This window comes from Anastrepha obliqua, chromosome 2, assembly GCF_027943255.1.
Source record: "Anastrepha obliqua isolate idAnaObli1 chromosome 2, idAnaObli1_1.0, whole genome shotgun sequence".
Classification (NCBI taxonomy): Eukaryota; Metazoa; Arthropoda; class Insecta; order Diptera; family Tephritidae; genus Anastrepha; species Anastrepha obliqua.
The window spans coordinates 12,939,458-12,967,202 of record NC_072893.1 but is presented as its reverse complement, the minus strand read 5'-3'; the positions used below and the strand labels follow the sequence as shown (position 1 = coordinate 12,967,202).

The window sequence follows — 27,745 nt, the reverse complement described above, 5'->3', positions numbered from 1 at the left end:
GCAAAAGGTGGTCATATCGAGCTAAAGTGAATATTTGTTAATTGTAATCATTTTTGAACAATTTTGTCTTTGAAATCAATAAAAACTAATTTCACACAAAAAAGTTATCTGTTTCGAATAGGTTACACTTCATGTCGTTCGCCCGGGTATACTCGTAGTAGAAGTTTATTATTTAATGATAATTTTGATTGCCTTCGAAGGAGTCCATAAAGCTATCTGAGGCTATGTTTAATCTCACTTTGTTTTTTAATAATATGAACTTTGCAATTTAGCTTTGCATCAATGGTGATTCGTCGCTATTTGGCTTCAGGGCCTAAAACCTCAAAGATCGAACAAATTCACATTTCAAGTCAATACCAAATTCTTTTATAGGTTTATAATAATTTTTTTAAATTCTGTGTCCTAACTGAAACTTTCAATTGAAAAATGTTGGTACACCACAAGCTAGCGCTAGTGACGTACACATATCGATTTTCTCATGCGTGTTAAAAAAGTTGAAATTTGTTACTGTGTAATTTCTTCTAATGCATACATACCTTTTCTTGACTCTATTTCACAGATTAAACTGGAAGACATAAGAAAATTTTAATTTTTCAAAATGGGTAAGCATATTTTTGAGTTCTTAATAATAATGTCATGTTCAGTCAAAAAAGAAAGCATTGCGCACGGTTTTTATAGGTTACAACGGTGTTGTACACAACGAGTTTTTGTCAGAACATCAAACAGTTAACAAGGACTGGGGAGCATTGGGAGACGTTTACGAGAAGAAACTCGCCAAAACAGAAATAATTTGTTCGAAAGCAACTCATGGGTTCTTTACTAAATTTATTTTTAATAGAAACGTGCCTAATGCAACAAGAAGACAAATTTTCAACTTCACACTGACTTTACAGTGAAAGTATGAAAGTTATAAAACAAAACAAAAAAGAAAAAAAAAATACAAAAAAAGGAAAAACACAAAATCATCATTTGTCTTTGAACTCAGCGTTCACTACGAGAAAAATTTTATAATTCTATTTTTGCCTACATTTTATATGGCAGGAAAGTACTCTGGGACGTGGCATGCTGCTATACGAGTACTTAATGTCACTAGTGACAGAATTTGTCTCAACTTTTCAACTTATTGCATACTTTTTTTTACCAGTATCTTAGATAATTTTTGCCTTGAATTCGTAGCAAATCATATAAGTGAACTAAGTTGCCAGCACTGAGTGCGCCGCCATCAATCCTTGAGCACTTTATCATCCAATGAAATCAACTATAACTTTTATAACAATGCCATAGAGATTCGACTCCCGCTTTTGCCACATTTTAACAACTCTCCAATAAAATAATTATGTGCAAAAGCATATAATTTTACTACATAATTTTACTACAGAAAACTTTTGCTAATTGCCAATATAAATTTACTTAACACGCTTTATATATAATTCGCATGCGCTTGTATTTATGTGCCATATATTGATTAAATTTTCCTAGGGGACACAGTCCTAATATGCGAGTATGCGCCACCGCTAAATCCCAACTGGCACTTTCATAATTTGTTAATAAGCCACGGGCGGCTATGTGACTACAAAAGTGGCAAGGAAATAAAAATAAAAAGAGAAAAGTGAAAATGGAAATGAAAATGAAAGCAGAGTACAAGCCATTACAGCAGTCAGAAAATCATTTCAAGGGCTTATAGCACACACACACACACACACAGGCAAATAACATTTATACACATCACCAAGCGTAATGACGAAATGATGAGGATGTAGACTTTGATGTATGACACTCTGTGATGAAGTGTTGCTGAGATGAATGTTGGCAAAGATAACAGAAATAACTTCATGCTGGCTACCCCTGCTACTAAACTGTTGCTCAAACTGTGGGTAGTCGGTGGTTTGGTTGTAGTGAGTACAAATTGTTGTTGTATAAAAAGCAATAAATTGCAGCACGTTTCGGTTGAAAGTTAATTCACAGAAAGTGTTTTGACATTTGCCAACTCAATAGGAAAATTGGAGCAGATGAAGATGTTAGCAGTGGGTTGACCTCAGCTTTGTTTAGCAAAGACAAGGGGAAAGAGGTGTTTGTTGGCAGAGAATAGTAAATAAAAATTGCGAGAAAAGTTAAATCTGCTTTTTCAACTTGTAGTGTACGAGAAAACTTGCGTACAGTGGTGAGCATAATTGAGTGCATGAAGTTTGCTTTTAAATATTCATTTGAACTTAATACAGGGTTTTCCAATAAGAGGTGTTATTCCCGTAAAAGATCAATGGTTTCGTTGCTTGTGTGGCACGTAGCGCAGTATTGTTGAAAATGAACGTTGTCCAGATCATAAAAAATCCGGCCATGAAAAATCGTTAATCATCTCTCGATAGCGCAATCCATTAACCGTAACGGTTGCTCCAGCTATATTATCCAAAAAGTAAGGTTCAATGACTCCGCCGGGCCATAAACCGCACAAAACAGTCACACGTTGAGAATAGAGAGGCTTTTCAACAATAACTCTTGGATTTTCTCAGCCCCAGATCCGACAATACGTTGCTTGTTGACGAAGCCACTGAGCTGGAAATGTTCCTCATCACTCAAGATGATTTTTCGATGGAATTCCGGATCATTTTCATGCATTTCAACGACCCAATCAGCAAAGACAAGACGTGGTTGATGATCAGCCGGCTTGAATTCTTGTGTTAACTGGACTTTGTAAGCCTTAAGACCCAAATCTTTATGCAAAATAGCAAAATACGGTGTAATGATGTTTGTGGAATGCCTAATTCCAAAGAAGGACGGACAAACCTGGGTTTTCTTCAACACTTTCGGCTACAACAGCAACATTTTCGATTTTCGGCTGTTCTTGAGCGACGTGCACGGGTTTTATTCTTCACATCACTAACTTGTCCCAACAGCTCGAATTTTTTCGCCAATTTCTGTATTGCGGTCTGACAAGGTGTTTCTCCAAAAATGTTCGAGTTTTACCCGTCTCTGACAAATTTTCACCATTTTTATAGTGAATTACAATATAATAATTTCAGTGTGTTGTTTAAACGTGTATCGTTCCATTTGTATTAATGGCGTAGTTTCTACTTCTCAAATATCAAAAAATGACAGCTTCAAAAGTGGCATCTACCGAAATAGCGGGCTTTTCAAAATAACACCTGTTATTGGAAAGCCCTTTACTATTCCAATTTTTTAATATTTTTTGTAACATTTTGAAGAATAATCATCATCATCAACAGGGTTTCCTTGAATCGCTAGCGGAGCACAGGGCAGCAACAACACCTACGCGTCATCTCGTCCGATCACTGGTAACGCCTTCACCTGCTTCCAGCTTAACCCGAGTTGAGCAGACTCGCGGTCCACAGCTCTTTTCCAGGTTTCTTTTGGCTCTTCCTTTCGCTGTAAGTGGGTTCCAATACATTTCTTCTTCGCTATGTTACCGTCTTCCTTGCGTTAAGTGCGACCAATCCACTTCCATTTCTGTCTTCTAATCAAAGTGTCTAGCGGTTACATGTTTGCTTTTTCGAGCAATTCCTTATTTGGCATTACTTTTGGCCAGAAAATTCGTAATACAATATAATCCTTAGACAAAAGTTGACAGAAACTTGTAAGCGACTGGTTATCGCGGTGGTGATTTTCTAGGTAGAGCTACTGTACAGCGTTACCAACCGCACAATCGACTTGAAGAGCCTAACCTTTAATTGGAACTTAGGTTAGTGTTTCGCCATACAGAGTGCAAGATTCCGAATACCCTTCTGGCTTTTTCGATTCGGGAGCATTTGTCTGCATCCGTGTCACAGCCCGGGGCAATTTTGCTGCTAAGGTAAGTAAATAAGGTTGCTTTCAATAAGGTTGCTTGCAATCTCCACTCACCCACCTTTGAAATTGATTTTAAGACCGACAGACCTAGCTTCCCTGTGAAGTGCGAAACCTATTTCCTTAAGTTGCTTAGGTGATGTGCCAAGTGACATATGTCGTCAGCATAATCGATGTGTTGTGGCAGGTTAGACACCGTCCATTTAGCCATTAGCATCGTCCACGAGCCTGCTTCGTAGACCTCTCCTATTACTAAGAGGAGTAACACGGGCGATAGAATACATCCCTGGCGAATTCCGCTTTGAACTTCGAACGGCTCCACCGGGATGCCTTAAAGATAGATGCTCCTTCCCCAGAATAGGGAGATACGGTCAGCGTCCTGACCTTCTGATTAAATTTATTTCCAATGAAACACCAACAATGCCTCGAGTAATGACTGATTATTCGTCGAAAATTTTTGGCCAGCGAAAAAGTGCTGGAAAATAATTTTTTTTTTTTTTTTTGTAGTTACAATTTCTTGTTTTCCCCATCTATTTGGTAGTTCTCGTATACCGTCACGGTATAACTGTTCATCTTTTGAGGCTGGATCAAGCCATTTTTTGATGTCTTCATATAAATGGAACTGCTAGTCAGCTATAAATGTCCCGATTTACACTGGAAATTCCCTTTTGATGTTTCATTCGCGTACACACGGGTAAAAATGTTTCCGCGACATTTTGACATTTAATTCTTTAGCATCGTCTGGTTCGGATGTATTCTAGCACGAGCTTACATGTAAAGCAGAGAGCGTTCGACAACAGTTTCGTAAATATATGAATGAAAAATGCAAACTAGTTAAATAATAAATAATTTGTTGTTTTTTTATTGAAATATATTTATAAATTCTTATACTTGATTAAAAAAAATTAAATTAAAAATACTTCATAATTAAATAATTAACTTAAAATTAAATTGAGTATCTAGAAATGCAGGGAAAAATTAGAAATCAACATAAACATGTCCCATAACTATTTTAAATTATACCTACTTTACTAGCAAAAATAATCGGTCATTTTTGTCATCGTTGTTATCTTCCGTTTGATTGAAAACCAACACATAACTTAGAACTTTCTTCCACAAAAGAAGAAAACGAATGAAGCAACTGTCAAAAATTGCTTTAAGATAAGAAATACGAATAAGAAGAGCAAAGCGTGTCGCCGAGTACGGGAGACAAAATCCCTTCTCTCTTCCCCGACCGTCCTTCGCCCTCGAACAAAATGTTTCCCTTCCAGATGTCTCCTCGTGTAAATCGGGTCAATATTCGGCCGAGGTGACGACGTACAAGCATGACCGGACAATCCCCCTGACTTTCTTTTCTTTGGATTGCTGCAGTGAATCCATTTTTCATCACGCGTCACGATGCGATGAAGAAAACCCTTCCTTTTTTGCCGCTGGTGCAGTTGTTCACAGGTGAAAAAACTACGTTCAACATCCCTCGGTTTTAACTCATAAGGAACCCAAGTCCCCTGTTTCTGAATCATTCCCAAAGCGCGCAACCGCTTGGAAATGGATTGGCGGGTAACTCCTAATACTGAAACAAGCTCTTCTTGCGTTTGTCACGGATCCTTATTGAGCAATGCTTCGAATGCAGCACCTTCGAAGGTTTTTGGCCTTCAAGCGACGGAACCAATCTCGGACGTTGTTTCAATTAAAGCAGCATCTCCTTTTTGTAGCTATCGATGCGCTTCACCCGCCTGTTTTTTTCGAATGAAAGAGGAAAGTCACCACTTCCCAAAATCAGACATTTTCACAAAACCAAAAGTAGACGATACCAAAACAAAATGTGTCGAACCAGTTTGTTTACCTTATGTCTAAGCTTGGTTTATGGCGTTTAAGTTATGTTAGAATCGAGTGGCACACACTGCTGGCGGCATCTACTGACAAACTGCGGGAACTTAGTTGCGCACCTAATATTTATTTTAATACTATTCATTCTTTAACCAAAACCATATAAATCAAACTTTTAACTTTATTTTGTATAAACTCTAAATTTTCAAACAAAATTAAAAAAAAATTGCGATCACAGCGGCGTAGAGAAAAATTGCTGGGCTGATGAAATGGCTAGACAAGGGACCCTGGAGACGGTTTCATCGAAAAACGAAAGGATTGGGGCTCTCTTGAGAACCTGGAGTCTACTTCTGGAAAGAGAGGAGTAGATCGGGGACGCTTTAGCGAACTTCTAAGGCTAACAAAGCCGCACCTCTCGAGTTTGCAAGGTATCCTTAACGGACTTGTCGGTTAGGTGTCCATGTAAGACTTGTGATTCCTTCATGTCCTTTCTGCAAGAACTACCTGGAGAATGAAGATGAAGAGCTGCCTGGAGGTGAAATCTTCTTAGCTGCCCTGGTCTCGTCGGGCAAAGACTCATAAGAAGGCATCTGAACTCTCACTTTGTCGCTACATACCTGCAGATATTGCGAGTTTAAATAACACACATGTGGTGAAATACATCAGTAACTTGAAGCGGTTAATAAAAATGTAATTGGTGGTCATCATCCTCTAATTCAAAGCCACATCTTCCTTATTTCACTTGTTTCGTTCTTTTCCCACTTGCACAGCCATTAAACCTTTAGCTCTTCAATATTTTTTTACTTACCGCTTAAAATTGTCAGCTCATCGTGAACATCGCATCGTAACAAATCTCCAGATTCTAAGCGTGAAAAACTTTTATATTTCAAAATGTTTGCTCTTGTTATAACAGCATAAATATTCACCACATGGTGAAACAATTTTTAGAGGTCTGCTCTTTAACAGACCGATATTCCGCTCTGAGCGAATTTGCCAGAATGGGCTGATGGGCTGGCGTCACTTGCGATGTGTTTACAAACCATATGAGATTGTGTTGGTGATGTACGAAGAAAAATCAACAGCCTTTGCTCATATTGCTTTTTTGGTATCTGAACAACGACTCATTGGACGAGGGTGTGAATATTTGCATGTGAACTCATCATGCCGAATCTCTCAAGTGACGTGGCAGCTGAAGTTCCCCTCACAATTTTCTTTTACACCATTGTAAAAAGCAAACCGTGTAAATCTATCATTCTTGTATTCTCCATAAATTGTTGGGGAATGCTGCTGGAGTAACAGCCCTTGGCCGGATATAAATCCAGGTTGTCCATTATCGTAGAAGCGACTGTCGTGGGAGCGGCAAATTTCTGTCCTCCATTTTCGGTCTCATATTTTGGGCTTTTTAAAGATTAATTTGAGTTGTGTTTTTAAGTCACTAAATTCTTATTTTGGAGTGAAAATTCTGATTTCATATTTAATTCACGTCTGTCATTTTGATCCGCATTTTGACTTTTTAAATTTTTATTTGTAATCAGAGATTTAAAAACTTTTAGAAATGGGTTTTTCATTGATTTTTTCACCATTTCCTAGGATATCAGAGTTTTGGCTCTTAAATAGGTTATTCTGACCCACTCTGGCTCATTGCACTTACTTGTAGTGGGGTCGGAGGTATTGTCTGAGTGACAATTAATTAGCCCAGAAGACGCTATTTTGATACACTACTTGTATAATCACTGCTTTTTATTAGTCGAACCATCTTGATTTGACTATGAATCTGCCTATGTCGTCTATTTTCTTTTCTGCAATTTCTTTCAAGTTAACCATCAAGAATTCCACCAGCATTCTTTGTCGTACAGCTCTCAGACTTGGGCACTCACGCAGCTGTTTCCTTAGATTTTTCTTGATTGCAGCTTCTGCATCCATCACTGTACGGCCACCTAATCTTCCTGGAAACACAAAGGTCCGTGGCCGATTATTGTTGACATAATTCTGAATATATCTGCTCGTGGCTTTCTTTACGGCTCATCAGTTCTGGGTTCGTTGAAGTTTGGGCCTGATTTGTTTAGTTATTTTTCAAGTATTTGACCAGGCCATCAAGGCCGCCAAGTATCTGTCAACGGCCTGTTTCTGGAATTGCCCACTAACTTCTACCACTTCGAATACTCTTAGAGGAAGTCCCCTGTGTTACAAGTTCATCAGTTTTCCGATTTCCCTCTACGTTCTTATGGCCAGGATACAGATGAGGTGATGTCTATCGTTTGGGCTGAGGCATTTAATTATTCTTGTCATTTTCTGTTCATTTTTGGATTGGTTATAGGTGACTTTAAAGCTAAGATGTCTTCTTGGGCATCTGAAAAAATTGATACTTCCGATAGTTGTTGTGGATGGTTTCTAATTTCCTGCATCCTTAACTCGAGAGCTTCTGCTTGAAAGATATTATTTCACATCTACAGTCTGTGTCAGAAAAAAGGAACCGCGATTCTTCATGAAGTATAAAATATATATATTTAAATTTTTTTAAATGAAAGTATGTACAAAACTACGAGTCGCAATTACTCAATAAGCCGTGTAGTCTCCATCGTTGTCGGATATAGCCGTGCATCTTTTCTGCGTAGCTCGTTGACTAAGAGGACCAGATTTTGCGAGCTTAACGCACGAGTTGCTTTAAATCGTGGACTGGCTTTCCGGCAAGATGCGTTTTCATAATTCCCCACACATTTTCAATGGGATGGCGGCTGAGAAGGCCAGTCCATTACTATGACGCCATTTTCTTGTTACCAGCCCTTACAGAGTCGACTTTGGTGTTTTGGATCATTATCTTCTTGCAATACCCAATCATTGTTTCTTCTTGGATACTTCGTTTCAACCGACTTCAAAAGTCCTCGATTGTAAATTTCGACTTATTTTTCGGCGTTCGAATTTTTGGTGAAAAGTTTCAAACACCCGAAACCGAGCTCGGAGAAGCCACCCTAAACATTCTCTTTCGCCGGGTGTTTAACAGTACGCTGTACGATTTTAGTATGGCTCGTGGACCAAGCTCGCTCAAGTGGAACCCAAGCCCAGAAAGTTGTTTCACCCGAGAAAACAACTTTACTCCAATCGCGTTTCATGTCTTCGGTAGCCCAAGTCTTGCGTATCTCAATGTGTTTTTCTGAAAGCAGTGGTTTGGTTGATGCTCACATCGATTCTCTTTTCAGCAAGAATTGGGCGTGCTTGGCGTAGTCGCAAAGAAGGGTCCCGCTTAAAAAGTTGAACGATCATTTTATCCTACTTTTTTGTCGTCTCTCGCTTCAAGCCACGCTCGGAAAAGTCATCAGCATTTTTGTACACCTTATACCGCTGATTCCACATTACAACAAGCTTTTTTGATTTTTTAATCACTTTTGCAGCCCCGGAGTAAGATAATTTCGGTCCTTTCGAATGCGTGCAGAAAAATACCGTCTCGAAACGCTTTGCGTTCTTCCCACTCATTTTTGTTTGGTTGCGTTTACGGGAAAGTTTCGAACGAGACTAAACTGAGTTAGCACTGGCGTCGTAGCTCGTGAGTGGGACTACTACGCAGGCAAAAGCAGAACGAAATATAAGGTTGTCAAAAAAGTCTTGCGGTATTTTTATTGAATTTTCAATTGTTCATAAAATTGGTTATAATAATACGATTTAAGTCAAATATGCGCCGTTTTGTTCAATGACGAGTTCCCAACGAGATGCCAACTTCATAATGCCCCTCTTATAGAAGCTCGCTTCCCTATTGTCAAAAAACTCGGAGAGCCGATTTTCACAGGACTCTCTTGAGGACAACTTCCGACCACCAAGCTTGTTCGCCATGGACAGAAATAGGTGGTAATCACTTGGTGCGAGATCCGGACTATACGGTGTATGCAAAAGAACCTCCCATCCGAGCTCCCGGAGCTTCTGGCGCATCACCAAAGATGTGCGTGGCCTGGCGTTGTCCTGATGGAAGACAATTCGGCCTCTGTTGATCAAAGATGGCCTCTTCTGCATGAGTGCTGCATTCAAGCGGTCCAGTTGTTGGCAGTACAGGTCCGAATTGAGTGTTTGGCCATAGGGGATCAGCTCATAGTGGATGATTCCCTGCCAATCCCACCAAACACACAGAAGAGCCTTCCTGGCCGTCAATCCAAGGTTGGCCACCGTCTGGGCAGCTTCACCGCTTTTCGACCACGACCGTTTGCGCTTCACGTTGTCGTAAGTGACCCACTTTTCATCGCCAGTCACCATCCGCTTCAAAAACGGGTCGATTTTGTTGCGATTCAGAAGCGATTCGCATGCATCCATACGGGCAAAAATGTTTTCTTGCGTCAAGTCGTGTGGCACCCATACATCGAGCTTCTTTTTGAATTCAAGCTTCTTCAAATGGTTTATAACGGTTTGATGACTCATGCCCAGCTCATGGCCGATGCTACGGCTGCTACTATGCCGGTCTCTTTCGATCAATTCAGCGATTTTATCGCAATTTTCGACGACAGGCCTTCCGGACCGTGGCGCATCTTCGATCACCTCTGCACCAGAACGAAAACGTTGAAACCATCGTTGTGCGGTGGAAATGGAAACTGTATCGGGTCCATAATCTGCACAAATTTTATTGGCAGCATGAGATGCATTTTTGCCTTTATCGTAGTAGTACTGTAAAATATGCCGTATTTTCTCTTTATTTTGCTCCATGTTTGCGACGCTATAACTCACGAACGACTAAAAGCAAACAATAATTAATCAAACACGTGTTAGCACTTTTTTAGCTTTCCAAAGGGCTCTAGCGTGAACCGATGCGACGAATACAACTAGAACTACGCGCTTGCAAAGACAAGCTGGCGGAAATACCGCAAGACTTTTTTGCCAACCTTATTGGGCAGTCGAAAAAGTCTTTTCGTATTCTGTCAATAGATGTCGTTGGAGTCATCTATCTCCAGTGCTACCAATCACATTGTATCATATCATATGGTGTTATAAAGGTGACATTTTAAGCTTCATTTAACAAAAAAAAATTAAATTCGGAGAAGTTGGAAAAAAGTCATAGCTGTTCAAAAATGAGTGAAAATAATGAAGAAATTCGCTATATTTTGAAATTTGTGAAGTTTACGGAGACGATGCTGTATCAATTCGTGTAGCACAACAATGGTTCGCTCGCTTCCGTTCTGGAAATTTCGATGTGAAAGATGCACCTCGCTCCGGTCGACCTATCGTTGAAAAAGTCGATGAAATTATGGAAAACATTGACCAGGACCGTCACATAAGCTGCCATGACATCACCAAGGCACTAAACATTCATCATTAAACGGTTTTGAACCATTTAAAAAAGGCTGGTTACAGAAAGAAGCTCGATGTTTGGGCACCACATGAATTGTCTGTGAAAAATTTAATGGACCGAATTGACATCTGCGATTCTTCGCTGAAACGAAATGAAATCGAACCATTTCTGAAGCGAATGGTAACAGGAGACGAAAGGTGGATCAAATACGATAATAATGTGAGAAAAAGATCATGGTGCAAGGGTGGTGAAGCTCAACAAATGGTCGCAAAGCCAGGATTGACGCCTCGAAAGGTTATGCTGTGTGTTTGGTGGGATCGGAAAGGAATCATCCACTATGAGTTGCTCCAGCCTGCTCGAACGATTGATTCTACACTTTACTGTCAACAACTGATGAGATTGAAGCAAGCAATCGAAAAAAAAACGGCCAGAACTGATCAGCAAAAAAGGGCGTCGTCTTCCATCAGGACAACGCTAGGCCACACACATCTTTGATGACTCGGCAAAAACTGGAAGGGGTTGGCTGGGAAGTTTTGATGCATCCACCATATAGCCCTGACCTTGCACCATCGGACTACCATTTGTTTCGGTCAATGCAGAACTCCCTTAATGGAGTAAAGTTGGCTTCAAGGGAAGCCTGTGAAATTTACTTGTCGCAGTTTTTCGCCAAGAAACCACAAAAGTTTTACACTGATGGAATAATGTCTCTAGAAGAAAAATGGCAAAAGGTGGTCGACCAAAATGGTACATATTTGGCGTAATAAAGTTCATTATAAATATTAAAAAAATGAGTTGAAGTTTGATTAGAAATACGAAAAGACTTTTTCGACTACCAATATTATGAACTGTTAAAACCAAGCGAAACCATCACTGGGGATCGGTATCGACTTCAGTTGATGCGATTGAGCGAGAAGCGGCCGCAATATGCAAAGATATCTTGAAGTAACAAGAAAAAAACCGGTTCTTTTCTTCTGACACAGTCTGTATGTATAAATTTTTATTCATTTTTCTGAACGTTTTGCTAAAATCGAATGGATGTAGGTAGAATATAAGTTTGATTGTAAGTGATTAAGAGTTTATCTAAGCACAGGTATTTCAGTTAGGTAAAAGTCTCGCATGTATTTTCCATTCTTGAAACTAACATGAAACTATTCCTTTAAAGTTTGCTTGTTGCTTTGGTGGGGAGGAGATTAAGCTTGAAGGAGGAGGTTAACCTTCAAATCCAAGTAATAAAAAAATCAAAAGCACACGACTTTAACTTCATTCAGTAGTAAGGGGTCAGCATGACTTCCTCTATCAGAAGTATACGCGTATGAGTATGAGTAACTTACCCTGTCGTTCCGAAAAAAAAAATTTGCATATGTTTTACAATGCATTTTGTAAAGGGTGTTTTTTTAGCTATTATCTTTTTAAACAGTTGGTTTAAACAGCTGACGCACGTGTCGTGTTTTGTTTCACTGTCAAACATCTTCAGGTTGGTCTATAATTTAACCATGAATCGTCTTACAAACGAACAACGCTTGCAAATCATTGAATTTTATTATAAAAATGCGTGTTCTGTTAAGAAAGTTTAAAGTCGAAAAATTGTGTTCAGCGACGAAGCTCATTTTTGGATCAATGGGTACGTAAATAAGCAGAATTGTCGATTTTGGAGTGAAGATCAGCCAGAAGAATTGCAAGAGCTACCAATGTATCCAGAAAAGGTCACAGTTTGGTGCGGTTTATGGGCTGGAGGTATCCTTCGACCGTACTTCTTCAAAGATGCTGCGAATCGTAACGTAACTGTGAATGGTGAGCGCTACCGTGAAATTATATCCTACTTTTTTGCTTTTTTGCCCAAAATGCAAGAGCTTGACTTGCATGACATGTGGTTTCAGCAAGACGGTGCTACATGCCACATGCCACACAGCACGCGTAACAATGGACTTGTTGAGAGGGGAGTTCGGTAAACATTTTATTTCACGTTCTTCTTCTTCTTCTTAATTGGCGCGATAACCGCTTACGCGATTTTGGCCGAGATTAACAAAGCGCGCCAGTCGTTTCTTTCTCGTGCTAACCGGCGCCAATTGGACACACCAAGTGAAGCCAAGTCCTTCTCCACCTGATCTTTCCAACGCAGAGGAGGCCGCCCTCTTCCTCTGCTACCACCAGCTGGTACCGCATCGAATACTTTCAAAGCCGGAGCGTTTGTATCCATTCGGACGACATGACCCAGCCAACGAAGCCGCTGGATCTTTATTCGCTGCGCTATGTCTATGTCGTCGTAAAGCTCATACAGCTCATCGTTCCATCGTCTACGATATTCGCCATTGCCAACGTGCAAATATCCAAAAATCTTACGCATAATCTTTCTCTCGAGCACTCCAAGCGTCGCTTCATCGGATGTTGTCATCGTCCAAGCTTCTGCGCCATACGTTAGGACGGGCATGATGAGAGTCTTGTAGAGTGTTAGTTTTGTTCGACGAGAGAGGACTTTACTGATCAATTGCCTACTTAGTCCAAAGTAGCACTTGTTGGCAAGAGAGATTCTACGTTGGATTTCAAGGCTGACATTGTTATCGGTGTTAATGCTGGTTCCTAAATACACGAAGTCTTTTACAACCTCAAAATTATAACTGTCAACAGTGACGTGGGTGCCGATACGCGAGTGCGCCGACTGTTTGTTTGAAGACAGGAGGTACTTCGTTTTGTCCTCGTTCACCATCAAACCCATTCGCTTTGCCTCTTTATTCAGTTTGAAGAAGGCGGAACTAACAGCGCGGTTGTTAAGGCCGATGATGTCAATATCATCGGCATACGCCAGCAATTGTACGCTCTTATAAAAAATTGTGCCTGAGCGATTAAGTTCTGCGGCTCGTACGATGCTCTCCAACATCAGGCTAAAGAAGTCACACGACAGGGAGTCCCCCTGTCTGAAACCTCGTTTGGTATCAAACGGCTCGGAGAGGTCCTTCCCAATTGTGACGGCGCTGCTGGTGTTGAGCAACGTCATCTTACATAGCCGTATTAGTTTTGCGGGGATACCAAATTCAGACATAGCGGCATACAGGTAACTCCTTTCCGTACTGTCGAATGCAGCTGTGAAGTCGACGAAAAGATGGTGTGTGTCGATTCTCCTTTCATGGGTCTTTTCCAAGATTTGGCGTATTGTGAATATTTGGTCGATGGTAGACTTTCCAGGTCTGAAGCCACACTGATAAGGTCCAATCAGTTGGTTGACGGTGGGCTTCAGCCTTTCACACAATACGCTCGCTAGAACCTTATAGGCGATATTTAGAAGACTAATCCCGCGGTAATTGGCACAGATTGCAGGATCGCCCTTCTTATGGATTGGGCACATGAGAACACTTAAATTCCAATCGGCAGGCATGCTTTCATCCGACCATATTTTGCATACCAGCTGATGCATGCACCTTACCAGCTCCTCGCCTCCATGTTTGAATAGCTCAGCCGGCAGTCCGTCGGCGCCCGCGGCTTTGTTGGTCTTTAGCCGTGATATTGCTATTCTCACCTCGTCATGGTCGGGTAACGGAACGACAATTCCGTCGTCAACGATTGGGGTATCGGGATCTTCACATTCTCTATGACATGCGCAGCTGTCATCGTTTAACAGGTTCGAGAAGTGTTCCCTCCATAATTTAAGATGGCTCTGTACGTCAGTCACCAGATCGCCGTCTTTGTTCTTACAGGACAACGCCCCGGTCTTAAAACCTTCTGTAAGCCGCCGAACTTTCTGGTAAAATTTTCGGGCGTTGTTCCTATTGGCCAGCATCTCAAGCTCCTCGCACTCACGTATTTCGGCCTCTCGTTTCTTCTGTCGGATAATACGTCTCTCTTCCTTTTTCAGCTCTCTGTAGCGATCCCACATGGCTCGCGTTGCGCCCGATCGCAGCGTGGCTCTATTGGCGGCATCCTTTCTTTCGGCGGCAGCATGACATTCCTCGTCGCATCAATTGTTTTTTCGGGCTCGCCGGAATCCGATTTCTTCTTCGGCGGCGGTACGTAGGGAACGAGAAATGTTGCTCCATTGCTCGCGCATGCCGGTTTGTTGAGCAGTGCTCTCCGAGAGTAGGAGTGAGAGTCGAGTGGCGAATCTTCTGGCTGTCTGTTGTGATTGCAGCTTTTCGATGTCGAATCATTCTTTGCGTAGTTAGATGTACGTTTTTTGCTGCACAGAGGCGGGTGCGCAGCTTGGCTGCAACAAGGTAATGATCCGAGTCGATGTTGGGTCCTCGGATTGTGCGTACATCTAATACACTAGAAGCGTGTCTTCCATCTATCACAACATGATCGATCTGGTTTCGCGTTTTTCGATCAGGAGACAGCCAGGTAGCTTGGAATCTGGTGCTGCAGACTACCATGTTTCGGGCCCCGGCGAAGTCGATCAGCCTCTGTCCGTTACCGGATGTTTCGTTGTGCAGGCTGAATTTTCCTACTGTGGGACCAAAAATTCCCTCCTTGCCCACCCTGGCGTTGAAGTCGCCAAGCACGATTTTTATGTCGTGGCGGGGGCAGCGCTCATAGGAACGTTCCAAGCGCTCAAAGAAGGAATTTTTGGTCGCATCGTCCTTCTCTTCCGTCGGGGCGTGGGCGCAAATTAGCGAGATGTTAAAAAATCGCGCTTTGATGGGGATTATTGCGAGACGCTCGTCCACCGGAGTGAACGACAGTGCTTGGCGACGAAGTCTCTCTCCCACAACAAATCCGACACCGAATTTGCGTTCCTTTACATGGCAGCTGTAGTAGACGTCGCAAGGTCCTATGGTTGTCTTACCTTGCCCCGTCCATCGCATCTCTTGGATGGCAGTGATGTCAGCCTTTACTCTCACGAGGACATCAACCAGCCGGGCAGAGCCACCTTCCCCATTAAGGGACCGGACATTCCAGGTGCATGCCCTCAAATCATATTCCTTATTTCGTTTGCAGGGGTCGTCATCAGTAAAGGCAGTTCTCATCCGAGGCTTTGCAATTCTTTTCATCGGGTGGGAAACCCAGCGCACAACCAGCTATCCTGGAATGCTTCGCCTTCTCACGTTAGCTCACTCCCGAACGGGTGTTCGGAAGCTACCCAGAGGATACGTGGGCTAATCCCGGCCGTTGTGAGCTGCTTGAACCATATGTAGAAGAATCGTCCTGGCCACTCCCAAGTGAATGGCGATCAGCAACTTTCCCCACTTGCGTGGACTTCTACACATGGAACCATCACGTTCGAGACCTGTCAATTGGCCACCCAGATCGTGCGATATAACGCCTTTAGATTATTTTTGGTGGGGCTGTGTTAAAGCTCACGTCTATTCAGACAAGCCTGCTTCAATTAACGCATTGGAAGGCAACATTAAAGCATTTGTATGTGAGATACATTGGAAAGAGTATGCCAAAATTGACCTAAGCGGATGGACCATTTGAAGCGCAGTCGCGGTCAACATTTGCATGAAATAATCTTCAAACACTAAATTATATGGACTGTACTATCGATTTAAATAAAATCTTCATACATTTTTCTGAATTTTACGTGTGTTTTTTTTGAAAAAAACTTTCCCATAGCTCTAAAAAAATCACTCTTTATTTGTAAAACTTGACCTGTTCCAACAGAAGTGACTGCCTGCATTTCGTTGCCAATTAGTTGAACTTAGTTGCATATCTGCTCAAGCCTAACTTTTCCCGGAGTGTGCATTACCAATTTATTCTACTTTTGAGCCAAAAGATTGTCCAAACTATATTTCAATGTCAACTCTACGCATTCTCTGCTCTCCGCCACCATCTGACACACACTAAAAATATTCAACGCAGCACTCCTTCAAACGAGCAGAACAACATTGTGTATGGAGGTCACGTTGCAGCACCTTGCCACAAGGTTACAGCACTAACTCAAGGGGTATTTTATGAGTCGTGCAAATATGACCAACAAAACCACGTATGAGTTCATATATACGAGTTTGTGTGGGTGTGTGTATGTGTGCTTATGGAATGTGCAACAAAATAACACATACTGAGGCGTTATTCCAAACATTTTAACCCATTTTAATCGGATGCTCGTACACACATATAAGTACATCCATTTCCATCCATGCATGTGCGAGCGTGCCTTTGTTTACTTTAAAAGCATCACTCTTTCCAGCTAATGGCAACATTAAACCAAAAGCTCCAGCCCCACTGCGCGGCATTGCAATTGCGCTCCATCATCTGTCAGTACGTAATATGAATAAATAAGCTGCTGTGCTGAGCTGGGTAATCGCATTATACAATAATATTCGTACATAGTATATACATACATACATACATAAATATATTATTGAGATTTATATGCACAGCAGGTAGCAGTGAATCCATTATTTTCACTATCATTGCATCTCGCTCCCGCTCTTCGTTTGTGATTCCACTCATCTCTCTATGTATATATATATGTGTGTATGTTGCTATATGTGTTGCTCTCTCGGTTTGCTTAAATATTTATGATTTATTTATTTGCATTATCATTGATGGTTCCATGGCACTTTCGCGCCTCCTCCTCGTTCTCCATACTTGATTGGCAACTGTCGTTACTCAGGCTAGTTGCTTCGAAGAAATTTTATTTGCACGACTGCCAATGTCCACCTGGAAGCCATTTTAATTTGATGCCATCGCAGCGCTTCGCGTTGAGCTTCGCGCTCTTTAGTTGCTATCAGCATAGGCACCCCATACATAGGCACATATAAAGGGTGGTTAAGTTTCGAGGCCCGGTGTTGATTTTGCATAAAATACAATTTTTTTAGGAAATTATTGTCATTTCTCTTTATTATGATAATATTGGTATGGCTCAATTAGGTATGGAAAAAAATATCGGCCAAATGTCGGCCTCGGCGTCACATCTCCATCCGATGGTCCAAATTTTCGTTGACGCTGAAGCATAATTGAGGTTCTATGCCATTAATGTGCCGAATTATCACATCCTTTCGCTCTTGACTTGTTGTTGGCTTATCGACGTACATCTTTTCTTTCAAATAACGCCAACGAAAGAAGCCCAACAGTATCGTTGACGTTTAGGTGTGGTTCACATTCAGCAAACGGCCCTTGAAATTTAACCACCCTTTACATACAAGAAATATATTCCAATACCTATCCATTAAATTGTGTTTGCGTCAATAGTTATTGCTATGGTTATGTGATTTTCAGTTAATGTAATAAACTGTTGGTAAGTCATTATAAATTGAGTATTCGCAATCGAATTCGAGTTACCTGCGTTACAAGTACATACCAATACATACAAAAACGTTGGCTTGGTGGAAGTGTGTGCGTAGCTGCGTTTATTGCGAGGCATTAAAATTTATGGCAATGACACTTAAGGAGTTACATAATTTCGAAGGCTAATTATTTACGGCGGCTTCTGTTGCCGAATGAGTTAGTGCGTGACAACAATTCGTTATTGCTATGGTTCAAAACCCCGTTCACGAAACACCAAACAATAACAAAAGGGGTTTAATAGGTTTCGCGTCTCGACAAGCAACGGCAGACCTTCGAGTGCATTTCTGCCACGAAAAAGCTCTTCATGAAAATTATCAGCTGCAACTACGCATACTAAAAAGGATCTTAGAATATATTATTGTAGGTGCACAACTAAGTTCCCGCTGTTTTTTTTATGAAAATACATCTTTATTCTGAAAAAATGGTTACAAGTGAATCATTGAAAGTATTGCCCATCTCTGGCTACTTCTTTTTCCCATCTTTCTGATTTCTTTCAAAGCTGTTTATATAATGAAGAAGATTGATAGGTTCACGCTTTGTCCCACGTTGTCGAAGAAAGGAGCACCCAGTGACCTTAATCGTCTAGCTGCCAAACCCGGACATTTACAGAGAACGTGCTCAGCAGTCTCTTTCTCTGAAAGTTCCCCACAACCTTTGCAGTGGGAATTAAATGTTAAACCCAGCTTTTCTGCTTGAATGCGGATCGTCTTATGACTGTTAAACACAACTACGAGTTTGGAAATAGAATGGCTTATAGTCCCTGGGGCTTCCTTAGTCCTCCGTCTATTGTACTGGAGCCAAAGGGTTTTCAAAATATCATATGAAGCAATGGAGCTCCATCTTTACTGCGAAAAGGAAGTTGTAAGTCGATGAGCGGGTAGGACGTCTCTGAGGTCAATTCAATCCCCTTCCTGGCAAGCTCATCAGCAATGTGTACTGAAACTCAGATCAGAGAAATGTTACCTGCACACCCAAGAGATTTTATCTCCTCCTTACAGGAGATTCCTAGTTTCGTTTTGCTACATGGCTTCGTTAGAGCATAGATCCCGGCTTGACTATGGTGAAAAATGCTGATATCTCTCTCGCCCCCCACATTCCCTGAGCGGTTTGCATATCTACAGGAGCATAAAGACTTCCGCCTGAAAAGCACTACCAGTATTCGACAATTCTAAGAAAATAGATCATGGAAATAACGAAAAAGTTGATGGAAAGTAAGTGCCAAGCGACACTGGGACAAGTTCTACATGTTCTGTTGATGTCAGTACATGCACCACTTTGCACTCTCTATAGTTTAATGATATAATAGCCCTTCCGAAGAGTTCCCACCAAATCAGGCATCCATACGTTAAAATTGGCAGAACCACTATGTTGTAGATCCTAAGCACGACTTGTGGCTTGTGGATGCACTTTCTGCGGAACACAGATTTTCAGGAGTAGAAAGAAAAACTGGCCTTTTTCCCCGATTTTCAATGTGTAGAACTAAATTTCAGTACCTCTCTTTGAAGCTGAATGAAGCCTATAAGTCGACTGCTGAAACATTGACGTTTATTGGAATAGTTTTTTAGTTATGCAGCTTTAAAACTGATGATATGCGCTGGATAAAATAAGCTGTGAGCCACTGTTACTTTGTTGCAAAAAATACCAGAACATCGAGCGGTTAAGGTGGCATCTTCAAGTTTACAACGAGCTGTACTCATAGAAATTTCTTGTCTCTCTCTAATGTCTTTAGCAGAAAAGATAGTTCTGAATCTCTTTTACGGATTCACGCCATCCAGGAAACTGATATGCCGTCGAGCTAAGCTCTGTGCAGCATACTGGCCCGATTTTTCTTTCCACACAACTGATTCTCTCATCATTCTTCAAAAACTATCTGACGACTGACGTGCTAATAAGACTTTCTTTTTTACATATCAGATAATATTGAAATAAAATATTTCTCTGAAGTCTTTAGATAATTTTTTTTGAATTCCTTGCACTTCTGCTTCAGCTTTAACAAAGCTCAGAGGCTTTATAATTTAAAAATTTGCATTTTTCTACCTCTTATTGCTAGTTTACACGAAAAAAGTATATAGCTAAAAAGGTTTTCTTTGACTAATTTCGAGTTGCTGAACACAAAAAGGAGTTTCATTTATTTTCACAAAGATAAAACATTTTTTAGGCTTTTACGCAGTTACTGCCAGAAAAAACTCCAGAAAAGTGGATACACTAATTAAGTACCAAATCAAGGCTGTAAGCCGGATAACCCATTTATTCGATGTTTTGGTTGCTCAAAAACTCTCTTGTATCAGCCGATACACCAGAGTTAGTGGAAGAGGGGAAGTATGATTCGTCTGCAGCTGTTGGGTTTTCTTAATTCTTCGAAAACTTCTGCCAAACAAATGATTGTGTATAACTGAGAATTAATTATTTGAAGCTTCTTCAGTGATACAGTTTCTACATGACCAGATTTTCCGAAAGAATCAGGCGACCATTTGTTTTGAGGTGCTTCCTCTACGAACAACTTTTATTTGATAAGGCTCGTCTTAGAACAGCCATGCTTTCGATTGCAGTTTTGTATCCGGCTCATATGCATAGATCCAAGATTTGTTTCTTCTTACGGTCGCGTAGACGAAGCGCGGTGTAATTTCAAAATTTCAAAGCTGAATTTCTTCTACATTTCTTTACACCAATCGGGTATTTTTTTGGGCAATGAGAAAAATGCTTCTTGACCACCAAATGCTATATTGAACATATGCTGTTTCTACTAATATCCAAGAATGCCCCGGTCATCACATGGTGATTTTGCGTTATGAATTGATTGATTCTGGCAATTCCGTTTTTGGACGGTTTCACGAAATTAATGCTGCTAGGATTGACAGCCTTGTTGGAACGCATTTTACAATGGCTAAGTATGATGCTTCTCTCACCAAAATCAAAGTAAGTTGTCTTCTTCTGTCTCGATAATCCACATCGAAAATTGTAATAAGTCATCTCACGAAATTTTTCACCATTCCATCTTTTGAGCGAGATGAATTTTTTAGCTCACTGAAAAAAGATCAAATAAAGCTCGTAATTTTAAATATTATAATGCTAAAAAATATTAAACTTTTCTATAAAAATATCGAATTATAACTCATCACTCCTAGTCCTAGGCGCAAACTATAAAAGGCTGTCCCCGTTTTTTGTGTTTTTTTTGTTTTTGAGCTTGTGAATATAAACGACTGATATAAAAAATAAAGACATTTTCAGGCTTTTTCGAAAATTTTTAATTTTTATTAATTTTCTTTAGTTTATAAAGATTCTGAAAATATAATATATATAAATAAAATATATATATTACTTGAAAGTGTTAGAATGTAAAAACAATGCATTACCAAAATGTGAAGTCTCAGAGCGCCTAAGCCGAAAAGTTATAACAAATTCAATAGAAGCTCTCTTAATTCCTGTTCTCCCTGATAAGACATAGGGCCTCTACAAAACTTCTCCAACGGTAACGATCCTTCGCGATGACTTTTACTTCTTTGAAGGATTTCCCTGCAGCCTTAAATTTGTTTATGAGAGTTCTCTTCCAAGTGCACCAAAGGCGTTCTTTTTTACTGTCTTGCAGGTTCCAATCGAGTGCTTGGGTGCATACATATTTCTGTGGCATCCTTCCAAAGCGTATGGCCAATCTATTTCCACTTCCTCTACTTTATTTCAGTCTGGATAGGCAGCTGCTTACAATTAGCCCAAAGCTCTCTGTTGTTGATTATTCCGCAATAAACGTCTTAAACATTTGTTGGCAAAAACTAGCAGCTTATTTGCAAGCAAGCCTCTCATGAGCCAGGTCTCACAGCCATTTAATAAAAGCGATCAATTTACATTTTTGCCACATTCACTTTTTGCAACCGTAGGAAGGAAAAAATTATTTTAAATATTTGGCGATAAAAGCGAATGTGACAAAAATACAGGATGTTCCGTCCATATGAATGATATCCATAGAGGGATAGTTATATAAAATACACCTTTTAACAACATATGTATTTCTATTTAAGAAAAGATTTGCCCTTTACAGTTTCTGGCTATATCTGGTAAAAAAAGTAGCACTCTTAAGTAACTGGACCCCATGATCCTTTCAATGTCAGCTTCTTGCCTGTGTGACTCTTTGCGCTTGCAACTGTGTACTTTTCCGTATAACTACTCGTGTGAAATAATCTGTTCCTTGGAGCTTAAGTAACTTTATTCATTAAATCTATTAAACCTTAAAAGCGCTCAACAAACGAAAGTCAACTTACTCAGCGTAAAATAAAAAGTAACTAACAACAACTAAACCTTTTTCGTATATTCGCAATCAACTTGCCTTGCTTCTCGCTTCAAAATCACCATATCCGCAAACAAATCTTCTTGTTGTACAAGTACATTCAATTTGGCTCCGAGTTGTATGCACAGGATGAGCGCTCAGCAGCTCGCCTGCTCGCCTGAGTACCTGTGTGCGTGGGCTGTCATAAATAAGTTCATACTTGCCCAACTAAACGTGAATACATCTCGGAGTTGAGTCTAATGAATCCAAGAAGGTGCGAATATAACGCACGTGTCTGTATGTAAGCGGAAGACTGTGAATGCGTGTGGGAGTGTAATGTGCAACAGGTGTTTTCATGGTTGCGTGAGATTGGACACAAGCGCCGAGTGTTTTCACACAGCAACTTTCGTAATAAATAGGACACTGATTGACAGATGTGAAGTTATTTTCGTAGCAGAAAGAATGTTGCTACTAAGGGAGTTCGTCATGTAGGTGGGGCAGGTAAGTTAGTTTGGATGATTACCCCCAAGGATAAGATTTAGTTGCACGAAAATTCTAAATTTGTCTATTGTGGTGTTATTAAAGGGAGGAGGTAGGGAAGCAGGAAGGAGCAAGTAGCCAAACTATGACTTTTTGTTTCAACTGGAAAGTAGTTAAACATTGGTTTACTCAGCCAGTTTATTTTAGCAATACTTCTTGTTTTTTTTTTCTTTTTTCCTTTTTTTTATCCGAAAGGGGAATCTTGCATAGATCCGTCAACATAGACGGCATACAGGATTCATACTATTCGCTGTGTACCTTTACCTCATTTGGGACCACGCGCAGTCAATATTGTCTTACTAAACTGGACTTGCGAAACAATACACCTACGCACTAAACCCTTAACTCCGATCTCTGTGGCCTTAATTTTGCCTTAACTCCGATCTCTGTGGCTTTAGTTTTGCCTTGCGGTAGCGCCTTTAGGCATTGCTTCGCAGGGTCAAAGTCAAGGACCATTTATGTCTCTTCACATACACATTGGCCTCTTCTCGATTGTTTGGTTGTCTTCTTTCTGTGCTGCGCTGCCATTCTTTCTTCTTCGCGGATCATTCTTTCATTTTGGCCCACACCAACTTCGATTGCAACTCGTGTTTTACTATATTGCTTGGCGTAACTCTTTCTTTAACTATCGTTTCCATAGTTTTCTTTCGGGCACATATCTCGGGCAGGAAAAGAAGATATATTCCGCATTTTCACAGCACCTACCGCAGAACGAGCAGTCCATTGCAACATCATGACCAATATATGAAGGTGCTCTCTGAAGCAGCCATGACCAATTCTTGACGAGGTCGGGCCGAACCCGGGCGAGGCGGTTTTTCAGCCGAAGGAGCACTTCTTTGTAAAATGCCGCGTTTACAGTGCTTCCTGGAGGTACAAACTCCTTGTGGATCGATGCCTCGAGAGTCGAAAAACATGATCAGCATGGTTTTGACCTTGGATCTTCGACGCCCTCCCGGCCTTCCTTGAACGACTTGTGCCACCGTTTTACCTGGGCACTGGACAGAGATTGGTCCCCGTAAGCCTACTTGAGTAGCCCAATAGTTTCGGTACTCGTTTTGTTTAGCTTTACGCAAAATTTGATCGAGTACACTTTTAAAACAGCTTTCACGCACTTAGCGATATTGACTGCACCGCTGTTGCCAGCGAACTGGGATCAGTTTCTAGTGGTAGGGGAAGGTCCGACGATCATTTTCCCCCACCAGCCGATTCGGTTGATCGCTTGGCAGACGCTCCATGCGGGAAGGCTCATTACTTTTCAATCAAACCCTGTAAGTCGTCTATTTAGACTTTAAGCTTTGTCATATATTCTGCCTAGTTCACAAGCCACTATGCCCGGAATTATAATGCCCCATATGCCATTCACTGTTTCATATGAGACCGTTCTAAAAGCACAGGCAACTTGAAACTATTTCTATCTTCTTGTGGTAAGATTTCTGTATCAGGGCGTTTCCCCAAGTGGGTGCTGCATACATAAGTGAGGACTGACAGCTTAATCCTTACTAGCGTTGCCATCCCATGGCTACCTTTCCGCTTGCTTTTTCAATGTGCTTCTTGAAACTTGGTCTCGCAATGATCATAACGCCCAGATATTTTAACCCCGCTTGCATTGTAACGTTGTACCCATAAATGTTAAGCGTGGTCCTTTCTAGTTTTTTCCTCCTCGTTATAAGTACTGCCTCCATTTTCTGTCCTGCTAGCTATAGTTTCGCCGCCGACAGCCATTTTTTGACCTTCGTTCTTGTTTCGCTGCAGATGTTCTGGATCTGAGAGATCTCTTTGGCAACCATCGTCAGCGCAATGTCATCTGCGTATCCAATTATTTGCACTTCCTTTGCCAGTGGGAGTCGCAATACACCATCGTTGAGCACGTTCCGTAGTATCGGGCCCAGTACGATGCGGTGCTCCGCATCCGCATGCTGCCATGAATCCATTTTGGCCAAAAACGTCCCTTTCTGTCATACTAAGCAACTGATGCCATGCTAATACTCCATTCAATATTTGGCTTGCAGTAAACTTTCTATTTACAATTAGACCTGCCCCCAAGTCTTCCAGAAAGTATTAGCGGAGAACCCCTACTGAACGTACTTGAGCTCAGGGTATCTTATATCTCCTCGTAAGTATAAGAGCTCCATCATGAGAGGATTCATATAGCTTCGATATCCAGCATCTGCCTTTGCAGCTCGAAAAAAAAATAAAGCTCGCTATGTAAAAGTCAGCCAAGGGCAAGCCACGTCCCCAAGTTATTAAGTGATGCCGTCGCGAGAAGGTGTCTTGAAGGGTTTGAAAAATTCGGCCGTTCTTATCAGACAGCACTCATCTAGTGAGCCACCATTTCGGTTGTAGGTGGGATACTTCTGACAATTTTATACTCGAATGTGCTTAATATTTTTGTATTTGTAATGAAACAATTTCAAGGCCTTCAAAATCGTAAATTTTATCACGTGCCCTTTTTGTTTTCTTCCAGACACTTTTCGCATGCGTCGTTCGTCGTTTTCACGCTTCGGCTCGGTGGCCAAGCAGGAACCACTCATTGTGGTCGAGGAGTCACAATTAGTTGAGGAGGATGATCGCGATAGTTCAGAGACCCCATCAAACAAAGCCAGCTTGGACATAGACTCTCCCGTGAATCCATATTTGCTCTCACCATGGCGTGATCCACGTGAAAGTCGAAAACATTCACTACCCTCACAGCAGGTCACCGAAGGCATCACTGCTAGTCAGGTGCGCCGCCTGTCAGAGCGCGGCGGTGAAGGCTCCGGTCCTTCACCCAAGGAAGCGGCATTCCTCGCCACGCTCTCACAGGCGCCAGCACCGTCCGGAAGACGTCATTCTGTGGTGACTATTTCCAAAGTGCCGACCACCTTATTTGGACGTTCGCGCCGTGAATCAGTGGCCGCCTATCCATCCGGAAGCAGGTGAGTTGGGGAAGGGGGTTGCTTGTTTGTTGTGTTGTGCTCTAAAGCCACTATAATCTAACTGTTCAACCTTTTTTCCATCTCACCAGTCGTGTACTAAACTCACGCCGCGAGAGCAAAACCTCCACTGGTCCACCATCCACAGATCCCATTGGCAGCATACACAATCTACAATTAGACATAATGGATGATATTGTACAGTCGCGTAAAGCGCGCATGAAACTTTGGAATACGAGCAGCGAGAAGGTGTGCGAGGTACAAACTTTGGACGAAGTCGGCGGTGGTACACCACAGCGCTACACGAATCGACGTTACTCCGAATGCGTTTCAGGTGGCACCTCACCAGCGCCAAATATGCGACGCGCCTCCGAAAATCCAGCCATACTCTCACCCTGTATCCTACAGCCGGGCAGTAATCGTTCGTCGACAAAACGTAAGAAGAGCGGTGGGCTCTTAAATACTTCATTCTTCAGCACGCTCACCTCGTCAGCCATCGAGATCAACAAATGTGAAGACATAATACCAACCGTAGTGTTGCCACCCACCACAACCACCAGCGCCACGGGTGCCACAGCTAAAACTAAACCAGCGACTGGTGGCCTAACAGCTCCAACAGGCGCTTCAGCAACCAGTAGCTCCACATCTAATCTACTCGATCCCAATGCGGGTCGCTCCGCACGCTCCAACAGTTTTGATGTATCCATACTCAATAACGCCAAACAGCTGGTGAGCAATGCGCAAGACAATAGCTCTGCCGCACTTTCCGGTTGGTTCGAGAAACGCCATCAACCAATGGCACGTAAGAAGAGCATACGCAGCAAAAGCACCGCCATGGCACTCTCCGAAGACATGCTGAAACGTTTACAGGCGAAAGATGTGCTGCGCGAGAGCAAACCGAAATTGGTGCCACGCAGCAAGCAAAAAAGCTGGACGGACACAACAAAAGGCACTATTGTCGATGCGACTGTGATTGGCTCGGCAATTGAGGGTTTTCTGCGCAAAGGCTCCACTTCGGGACCGTCGGGTAGCTCGGGTAGCACACCAAAAAGTAGTAGCACAAAAACAGGCGGCCTGCTGTCGAAAGAATCGGCTAAGCGCGGCGGGCGCAGCGCACAAAGTCAAGCAACAAATGCGGTACGTTCGACGCTCAATTGGTTCGGCAAGACGGACGAGGATGACTCGAAGGACACATGCGAAGCGTCGCTCTGTTCGACTTTGAAGGATTTGTTCGTTAAATAATTAGCAGTGCGGCGGCTATTCAAGTAAGTGCTAATGATTTGAGTATTGGGGGGCAAGTGGTTGCAAGCAAGTGTGATATTTCGGAAAAATATGTAGCGGTCTACGATGTCGAGACGAAGCGAAGATGCAAAGATGGAATAAGTAGCTTAAGACTTTCTTACAAAAGTATTACATTCTGTTTGATTTTGTATAAATTATAAGCAGACATTTAGAGTCTGAAGTACCTTCCGGTTCCGGTGTAGACAGAAATAAAAATATACATAAAACATGTGTACAAACTGCATGTACTCGCATATGTGTATGTACTTATTATAAATATATATTCAAGCGCAAAAGTAATGTTATAAAACTATAAATATAACTATTAACGTAGTTTCAATTAAAACAAAAAACAAAAAAAATTAAAACCGAAAACCGAAAACAAAGTTAAAATGTTCAACTAAGAGTTAGATGTGTTTTGTGATATAAGTATATGTATATATGTATGTATATATATAAGCTAACGAGTGTACTCGAAAAAAATTAAAGTTAAGAGCCGACTCTCCTCTCATCTGTGTCCTTCCTTTTAGAAAAAAATAATGCAAATATACTTTGCGATATTTATTTATTGTTGAAAAGCAGAATGCATAACATTTTTACTGCTCATCTCAGTCTTAGGATCTCACAGACTAAATTTAAGCT

General features: G+C 41.4%; 1 protein-coding gene across 1 annotated transcript; it reads left to right on the top strand.

The window, feature by feature from the left end:
• Positions 1-557: 557 nt before the first annotated feature.
• On the top strand, positions 558-27,372 carry LOC129238125 (uncharacterized). Its single transcript, XM_054873163.1, has 3 exons — positions 558-602; positions 25,375-25,825; positions 25,915-27,372. The coding sequence occupies exons 1-3, from the start codon at positions 599-601 to the stop codon at positions 27,062-27,064; spliced, it is 1,605 nt and encodes a 534-aa protein (XP_054729138.1). The 5' UTR covers positions 558-598; the 3' UTR covers positions 27,065-27,372.
• Positions 27,373-27,745: the final 373 nt, after the last annotated feature.

What these genes read in the sequence shown, in the direction of transcription:
- LOC129238125 (XM_054873163.1), top strand. An exon ending in GCCTATCCATCCGGAAGCAG is followed by an intron (nt 25,826 to 25,914) that starts GTGAGTTGGGGA and finishes CCATCTCACCAG; the next exon opens with TCGTGTACTAAACTCACGCC.